This window comes from Schistosoma mansoni, chromosome W, assembly GCF_000237925.1.
Source record: "Schistosoma mansoni strain Puerto Rico chromosome W, complete genome".
Classification (NCBI taxonomy): domain Eukaryota; kingdom Metazoa; phylum Platyhelminthes; class Trematoda; order Strigeidida; family Schistosomatidae; genus Schistosoma; species Schistosoma mansoni.
In genome coordinates this window covers 34,422,589-34,432,672 of record NC_031502.1, presented here as the reverse complement: position 1 = coordinate 34,432,672, position 10,084 = coordinate 34,422,589, and the positions used below count along the sequence as shown (strand labels likewise).

Genomic DNA, 10,084 nt, shown 5'->3' with positions numbered 1-10,084 from the left:
CCAATAGTACAAGATAACTTTCATACTTCATTACAAATTAAAGGAGATCAAAACTGTAAAACATGGGATTTCAGCTCAGTTTTATAGATATTATCCGCTCGTTGGAAACCTTAAGGTCTTGATTTTTCATCCTTGGTACCTTCGTCGTTAATACATATTACTGAAATATTCCATACTTAAATGAAATAACCTATGTACTACAAATTCACAAACAAATTTCCAATCAAAGATAAATCAAAATAGAACTTGGTCATTATTTCTTTTTGAATAACTTTCTATGTTGTCTAAAAAGTACATTCAGTTTTGGTTTAATAAGAATTAGTAATCTTTTCTTTTAACCATATTTCTCTATTTATGTCAATGTAAACTGAATTCCTATCATTAAAAATAAATAATTAGAAAACCCAAAACATAATAAATATTACGGAGAATAATTACAGTTTTTTTTAAAATAATTTGATTATTATATGAATTCATAGTTAATCCTTTCCTTTATAGATTATTGAGAATATCACTATTTCATCCATTTTCTTCTCACAATACTATACTACTGAAATAATCTATATCAGTAGTTTTAAGAGTATCAAATGTATCTATATCAATTTTGTCTAGAATAAAGACATTATACATGAGAAAGAACCAGAATAAGAAAGTGGTAATATGATTGTGATATTTCATATAGGTTTTGATAAATTAAGCACATTGAATATGTTTTATAAATGTACTAGTTGTACCATGGCATTTTAGTATGTTTGTTTTGATGTTTACAGATATGTGTTAAATATTACATAACAGATTACACGAAGTAATATAAGTATATAAAGTATAAAAAAAAGAATGACAAAACTAGGAAGCAAAATTTCAGAAACTTCTTCTAAAGAATGAAAGTTTCAATATATTACTAAAATAAAATGATAAATAAAAAGAAACAAAAGAGCACAACCATTTGTTTTGTAATTCACCAAACAAAAAATTTTTTTTTTTAAATTTTCACAACCAAATTACATTTCACTAAAAAGTAAATAATAACAATAAGGATAATAAGAGTAATAATGATAATAGAATAATGATAATTTCAAAAGAAAAGGTTTCATAAAACATTTTATTTTTTTATTTTTTCTGTTTTTTTACTTTTCAATAAATGTAATCAATAATGTAAGAAGGTGTAATAAATTGAAATTAAAAAAATTTTTTTGTTCTTGTTCACAACCTTATTCACTGTAAATCGTTGTAAAACGTTATTTCTTCATTTATTGTATATTTAATTATAAACGAATGAATATATAAATGGTAATTTTGTAAATATCCGAGATAGAATAGTTATTAGTAATTAAATATGAGCAGTTGAATATTGACAATGATACAGGTAATATTGAAAGTAGATTATTTATTTATTTAAATGTATACAAAGATACAGTTTCAAAAGAGAGAAACAAACAAACATTTCATTTGAAACAAATGAGGAATTGATTTGTGAGTACCGTATTTTTTTGTTAGAAAATTAATTACCTGAGTAACTATTCCCTCTTTTTCTTTTCTTTTTTTTTTCAGAAAAAAAAACAAAACAACTTTATGTTAGATTAGGATTTTTCCATTCATGATCAAAATTTCTTTTTTTTAATTGATCTGATTTAATATTATCAATATTATTTTCATCTGTATATTGTTTTAATGTATTGGATTGTTGATCAACTAATCTTTGATATGGTGATAAATAATTATTGATACTATCTAATGAATTAATTATATCATATTTAGGTTTATATTCATTGGTTATCATTAATTTTTCATTATTTATTATTGATTTTTTTTCATTATCTGGATTATTGATTGATTGTTTATTGATTTCTGTTAGATTAATTAATTTATTATTATTATCATTATTATTATTATTAGGTAATTCTGTAATTATATTTTGATAATTATTCATTGTAATTGTTTCATTTTCAAAAAATGTTGAATTATAATTTTTTAATCTATATTCACGTAAAAATTCAACTACATTATATTCTGATGAACGTGGAATTAATAAACTAAATGCTGCACATAAATGTATAATTAAATAAAATATAAAAAATATTCTATCCATAACAATAGCTATCATACGCCATTCTTTAATAATAATATTTTCTTCATCTTTTTTATTTATTCTTAATAAAAATAATTTAATAATTGAACGAATATTATCTACTTCGGTTTCTATAGTTTTCATTAAAATTAATAAAGTTGATGTCATTTGTAGATGTTGTAATGCTTTTTCAGAATTGACATTTGTTATAGATGAATTAGTAGTATATATTGGATTATTAAATGAATTTGATATAGTTTTACATATAGATGATGATTTTATAGGTAAATTTGTATGATTAGTAGTTAATTCATTATGATCTAAATAATTATGTCCATATGGTGATATTAAAGCTGGTCTACCATTACGATATTCATATCTAATATGTGAACATAAAGAATTATTATCGAATGGCATAGATGGATTAGTCATTGAATGACGATTAATAGAAAAATAATCATTAGTATGTGTTTTATACATTAATGCATTGAGATGTTGTTTACAGACATTACAATTTTCAGGATGTTTACCATGTTTTGAACTTTGTATTCTTGGATTTAATGTTCTTGGATTACTGGAAGCACTTATAACTGGTAATGGACTACAAATAGTACAATGAGTTGATGGTACATATGATCGATAATAATATTGACAGCATGTGCATGGTTGTTGAGAATTACCTAATATATCACAATCATTAAATTTTGATGGAGTTAATGAACGACTTCTTATTTTTGATAATTTTGAATGACATTGACATTGTTGTGTATTTAATTCTTTGTTAAAGTTATCCGCTTCAGTTTGCGTTTCACAATGACGCTGATTTGGTCGATATCGTTTCTTTTGGATAGTATTAGTATCATAATCATAATTATCTACAATTAATGTTTTTAATCCATTATTCTCTTCTACCATAGCAAAACGTGCTTTACCCTTTTTAGAACGCTTCATTCCAGTAACAGCTCCAGTATAACTTGATATATCTTGTTGTTCATTATTTGAATTAACTAATGCTGACTTCTTCATTTGTACCAGTTGTGATGAATAATCGTTTTTAGTTTGACTAGCTGTTGTGGAATTTGAATTACTAATAACAACACCCATAGGTGTATTCTGATCGCCTTCTTTACAGCTGCATTTGCCATCACAAAAACCATTCAGAATGTGACATATCTAAAAAATATGTAAAAATAACATTTCCCAAAAATCAGTCAGTTCACTAAAGTAAAATGTATTACAAAAAAACAATTCTGTTATTTTATTTCATTCGTGTAGCAAATATTATTTCTCTGTCATTACATCATATACAAACACTGATTGTCCAACGTTACAGCAAAATGAAATTCAACATTTTAAAACCTATTTAGCGTATAAAACGAATTTGTTTTTTATGCTTAAACGACATTATCAGTAGATGCTTGGTCAACTGGAAATTGATTGTTGACTCAATATAAGAAGGCTAAACAAAAAATTCATTTATCTGATAACAAGTTATGTTGAAAATTCAGATACTAATATCAAATATCAGTTAAATGTGAGCTAATCTTATTCAAATAAAAATTTCTCTATCGGCTTTCATCATATATATATTAAAATCCTTCTTCCATGTGTTATACAATCACGAAAAGCCCTTTCAATTACTATTACTCTTACGTCAGTCAGAGAACCTATGCTCATTTCACACTACTAAGCAGTCAATCAGTTCTTTTTTAAACATAATACGACTTACCCTTCTCAGGCACTGCGGTACCCGATTTCGTTTATCACCACGAAAATAAAGATTAATCACAAATACAGAGAGAAAAGAAGATAATGTGATCAAAATCATGTTCAAACAGTAGTAGTAACCTGTAAAAAACGAAAAATGACAGATAATTGGTCAAAATTCACCGGTTTACGAAGATTTTAAAGAGTCTAATGTATTACATTTCATATATATTGTTAAGTACATAGAATACAGCATTATAAAACCATATAACAAACCAATGAGAATAACTTTGAAGTCATTCAATCATGAAAAATGAAGTTGAGAATAATTGTGGCAAAAAATATTAGTATTTCTATTAGTATTAAAACTTATTATTATTAGCTCTATGAACAAATTCTCCATCAAAAGAAAGCATATTAAATGTTAAGTAAACAGTTTTAACTGACAGATCTTTAAGTAGAAGCTTCTTATAAACCATAGTATTGCTACTCATTTCGTTTGTCTATTCGTAGCTGATAAAATCACGAGATAGAATACAACCAAATCGATTAATATTGATGATAATCGATTAAGAGAATCGCCAAGGATAACATCAGATTTCAGTTTTGTTTTTTTCCGTGGAACATTGAGAAACAATAACAGTTTACTACCAGTCAGTTTAAACTATCAAACTTAAATGATGGAGACGAATATTAAGTATCAACTGATAGAATGATAAGTTATGTCTTTAGTATATTAAATTGTGGTACATTGTTTTTGTATCAAAACATTTAGATGTAGACAGATAATTTTTACTTTGTATTATTATTAGCTAACTGTTCGTTCTACAGCAAATGTATTATCTGATAAGCACTATTTCCTTACAAAAGTTTCATCAATATAAGGATTTACTAGAAAAATATACAACTTACCAATATATGGAACACTATTTGAGGCTTGTGGTGTAGAATCGGCCAATAATAATAACAATAAAAAGAAGGCCACAAATATATTCATTCCTTGAATGTTTCAGCAAATACAACAAAGGTTATATTATTTAAAGATTGTTTCACATGAAAAAATGAAATACAGTTATATTTCTTACAAAATGTGTTAAAAATCTAATTTATAGCGTCATATATGATAATAAGAATAATAAATTGACTTAGATTTGTAAATACATATTATAGTGAGGATAAAGATTTCTAAACGCTGAAATTCTAATCTTGAACAAGCTCATATACTAACTGTCATCAGTAATAGTTTAGTTTAACCAATAGTAAAACGTATTCCAAAATGAACTAATGTAAACAAAAATGCCGAATATTTACTACATAGTAATTGAAAGCTAGATAGAAAGTAGGCAAGCTATTTCATTGATGGATAGTATGAATCTAGACACTACGTTGAGAGCATTACATACAAAATACCATGAGCTTTCAATTGAGGTAATGGCTTGCATCAATTATTGTTTAAACAAATATTTGCTTACGAAATCATTAGCATGAACAGTGACGCTGTATCAATGAGATGAATACAACTGTGTATAGAGTTTCTGGTTTAGATTTTGATCAGTAGTCATTTTGTTTTTAGCAATGCAAAGTTCTGACTCTAGATTTTCGTCTATTATCCGAGATCTAAACATGTGTGTATTGAAGTTCACGAATAAAAATGCTTATTCACAAATGTAAGTTGAGTCAAAAAACTGAACGTCTTGCGTGCAAAATCTTCCAGCTTATAAATGACGAATACAACTCTGATATGATGACCAAAAATTTGACCTGACAATCGGATCTTAATCGATTGGAGAGAGTAATCTATAAAGTGCTGTTTTCTCAATCGCCAACAATGTCTTATCATGTTCGTTACGCGTCATTACCTTATACACAAGCATACCATTTAATAACATAGAAATTTATTTATCTAGCGAGTGATATTATCTTTCATCGCTACCTATTCGGAGGCGTAAGTCAACAATAGAGTTTCATGAGCGGCTATCACTGCGTCAGAAGAAGAAAGAATTATTAGCACATTAAACTATGGTCTGAACACCTTGAAATCTCTAACAAATCACAGTTACGACTTTATTTCTGAGCAGGTTCTATTTATGCTCAAAATATGAGGAAAGGAGCGTAGTCGCTTGGACAGACAGCTATGTTGAATTTTGAACTCAATTCTATATAGTTTTTAAATAAAATTTAGTTTTTTCTTGGAATAATTTCGAAATATCTCATTTCTGTCAGGTTTCGCATACGTTTCCGAAAGATTTCATACACCTTATTCTGACTGTTTACTTGTGGTTTACCCACCTCTGCATGAGATAAAGTATGTGATAGAGAAATAAACATTTTTATCATAATTAATTTACACTGAGCTTGCTTACCAAGAACCATCTTTGCAGGTGATTCTGGAGGTAACCAGAAAATGACAAGTGTCAATGATGCCAGTAACACACATGGTAGAACCAAAATGTATGAAAAGAATGCAGCATTCCTTCTTAGGCTGTAAAACATTTTTGAAATATCAACACTTTTGAAACAGATTCATATAGATAACGCAATAAATAGGATTTAATAGTGAACGGATACTTTTAAATTGAAAATTTGCTATTCAGGTTGAATCTGTTATGTGAAAAACACACTGGGTATCCGAGTTTTAAATGTGAGTTATTTGGTTTGTGAGTACGTGAGGGATGACATTTAAAAAAGAGAATTCTGATCATTTTGATCATATAAGGTGAGTACCCTGAAATACATTCAGCCCTTCTACATACCTATAATTTCCTGACATTACAGTTTCCGTTGCAACTATTTAATCATTAGAATAAGTAATATTGTATTTAATTTTGTTTTAAAAATAATGTATCTTTTAACATTTGAATTATTCATTTCTGATAATGAAGAAATAATATTCAATGAATTAGACACTTTGCATTTTTTTTTACTTTAATATACTACTACTACTAGTAGTACAACTACAAAAATCGTCTTTTCGTCACGTTTTATACTCCTCACTCTCAAACTTTGGATATGGAGATTTCTAAGGAAATAAAGAAAATCAATTTTATTGACCCATGACTTCTTGGAAATTTTAATTAAATCTGGTGGGAAACTATATTTTTTTAAAATATGCAACCTCTTCATCACTTTCATAATAATTAGGCATTCAGATAGAGATCATTAAACTGATGAAATTTGTAGGTTTTCTAATGTCAAACATCAAGAAATCGCTTGAGGTAACATTTTAAAAACAAACCTGTTAAAAATATTAAAGCATCTATTATCATAATGAGGTGAATGATAAATAAGGACTATTTTTGTAGTTAAAGAGAATTGTTTGAACTATTATGTGTTTCTAAGGTCGTAACTGTAAAGGAACTTTTAGTCCGAAGTATTGTAGGACCTCATGCTGCACCTGACTTTTAGATTGTAATTTCTTCGTTCTAAGAATTATGCCTATAACAAAAACCAAAGGAACTAGACCTTAGAATTGGTAGTTTTGTGCGCATACTCTGCTTAAAAGACCGGAGCTACGAAAAATTTATCGATATACTGTTCCATCGTGCTATATATAATTAAACAAGTAAAACTAACCAATCAAGATAAAACTAGAAGTGTTACAGTTTGTCAGGTTGATCAATGTTTTTCAGAGCTGTAACAATATTAGGGATTATTTCATTTGGAACGACTAATCATCTGACAACATATTCACTGTTTACTGTCTTACCGTGTGGGGTGATGTTTATCTCATTAAACTTTCAAGTAGTATTTTGTGCATTGTGTGCAAAAGATGAACAATTGTTATATCAAATATGATTAAAACTTACAATAGAAAGAAAGTTAAATCAGGATAAAATTCTGGACAGCAAGGATATGATTTTACATTCCTTAAGGCTGGACGTGCAATTACTTCCCATTCATTACTTTCTGTATAATCACTTAATAGAACTTGTGCTTCATTATTAATAAAAGTAACATCTAATTTATTTCCATCATATGTCCAAGATCCAAATTTCAAATGACATGTTTGTTCATCAAATGGAAACGATTTTATATCTATTTTACATGAAGATTTAAAAATTGCAGGTGGAATCCAGGTTAATTCTCCAGTATGTTGTACGATAACCATAGCATCACGCATTTCTTTTAATCGTTCATCGGCACTAGAATATAATGGAATAAAATAGGAAACTATATCAGAGAAAAGTGAAATATGTTTTAATAGATGTTTGGAATAAATGCAGGTTGCTTACTATTTCGAAAAACCTATTTACTGGATGTAAAATGTAAAATCTTTATTTAATTGATTGTTATTAAACATTGATTATCATTTTCTTTTTATATTAAAATTTAAGTCTTGTTTAAATCTCGTAAGTTTTTCCGAAATATTAAAACAGCATCATTGGAGCTAATTATGAGTATCCCAATTTTAGATCATTTAGTGAGAAACCATTTATACAAATTTCCAAAATTTAACTTATTTTTATGATGAGTCGACGATCGTTCAGCATCTTTAATGATATCTGTATCATTGAAGACATTACTGTATTCAAACAGTTATGTAAAATTAGTTATGTTGATGTGTCGGAATTAGCATTTAACTTTCAGACCACGGAGACAGAATCGAATGATTCCATATGTCTAACTTCTGAACGTACATTATTGGACTATAGATCTGTGTTCTAAAGGTTTAGCTCTCTATCTTTTTTGGGATCGTGAATATATTTTAAGGGAGTCTTATAATATGTCTAACCTGGTGTCCAATGTTTCTTGGTTTACAATAGTTATATAAACAAGGTTAATCTGTGACGCCAACTGTGAATTTAATGAACTGATTTTAAAGAGGATCAACTGATTATTCTAACTTACTAGTTATATAATACAATATCTGGTGTCCAAATATGTCTGTATGGAACACGAACTTCTTGAATTTGTGAGTAATTTTCTGGATTCCATTTCAGAATATGATCAGTCCAGCGCTGCAAATGTATAATAAGTAATCATATATGTTTAAATTACATTCAAAGATATAAATATTCAATAAGAAATGCATTCGCTTGAAAATCGTTCATTTACAGCAAGTTACAATTCATTACAAAATTTGTAGATCAAGCAACGCAGCAATACGACATTTGACTGCATTATAAATTATATAAATTGTGTATGGATAACTAAACAGAAGACCTAACTCTAAAATACTTTGCATATTTATAACAACATAATGGGTTTCTATTTAGTGGACAAACTGCTTCATATTCATATATCCATATACTTAATCAAATGAATTCTTATAAACTCTGTAATAAATTGACTTGATTGTTTAAGGATGAGTATTTTAGATTACTAAATAAACATCATAAAGATGGAAAGAAATGGGTTTTAAAACGTTTTTTGTAAATAAGAGTTTTTGGAATGCCTCATGTATGAATATTCAATGGGTAGGTTCTTCAGTGCCCCAAATGCCCTGGTACGGCCGAGAGTGAAGAGAGTCCGCTCTCCCTCTCGAAATGCTCTCATATAGTCACGCTTATATAGCCTCTGCCAGGGAAGTCCTACTCGCTGCCTTCTCGTGACGAGGGTGTTGTTTATGAAATTGAGAGGACAAAAAGCGAATGTCCATCGCTTTAATCGGATTGGTGGATATGGAGCATCCACCTAGGGAAGTTGGAAAACCCTGATTCCAAACCAATGGTGTACATTGGCTCCAGTATCCTGAAGGAACAAATGGCGTATGAACCAATTGTTGGTCACCGGCTACCATGGGACTGCATCTCCTTAAGATGCTCCACTGCCTTGTGGATCAGACCTTTGGGTCAAAGGTTCTGGGAGTGGCTCTGCAAGGAAACCACCTACTTCAGTTTGAGCACCTAGGTAGTATCACAGCCCTCACACAAATCAAATGAGATTTGTGCGGCGCATATGTATCTGGTGCTTCCTTGTACCAGTATTTATGTGTTTAAATGAATAAATAAATAATGTTCTTCAGTGAGCATACTTTCAGAATATACATTTTAAATACTTACGTAAAAATGTTTCTACTATTTGAACCTATTCGTCAAATGTAATTTTATTATATTTTTGGTGTTTGCCGTTTGTATTCACAACTTTTGAAAATCGTTCACTCTCTTTCATCGTCTTGTAATAACATTCAAGCAAGAGATAGTGCTTTAACTAATTGATTAGTTATTTTAATATTTTGACCATAATCTATCCGAATAATTAAAAGTGTTATTATATTTAAGTGATAATTTGTTTCATGGACCTATAAATGCAGATAAAATATCTTTGATGTATTGATAAAAATACTTACTTACTTACTTACGCCTGTTA

General features: G+C 28.4%; 1 protein-coding gene across 1 annotated transcript in view; it reads right to left on the bottom strand.

Moving 5' to 3' along the window:
- Nucleotides 1-357: 357 nt before the first annotated feature.
- Nucleotides 358-10,084, bottom strand: part of Smp_157790 (putative nachr subunit) — a gene marked incomplete at both ends in the record, with an annotated part of 22,995 nt that continues 13,268 nt past the window's right edge. Inside the window, 7 exons of the mRNA XM_018789468.1 lie at nt 358-375; nt 2,192-3,241; nt 3,798-3,916; nt 4,688-4,774; nt 6,139-6,257; nt 7,582-7,917; nt 8,624-8,733. Of these exons, the coding sequence (XP_018654908.1) occupies nt 358-375; nt 2,192-3,241; nt 3,798-3,916; nt 4,688-4,774; nt 6,139-6,257; nt 7,582-7,917; nt 8,624-8,733 (1,839 nt within the window). The remainder of the gene's footprint in view (nt 376-2,191; nt 3,242-3,797; nt 3,917-4,687; nt 4,775-6,138; nt 6,258-7,581; nt 7,918-8,623; nt 8,734-10,084) is intronic.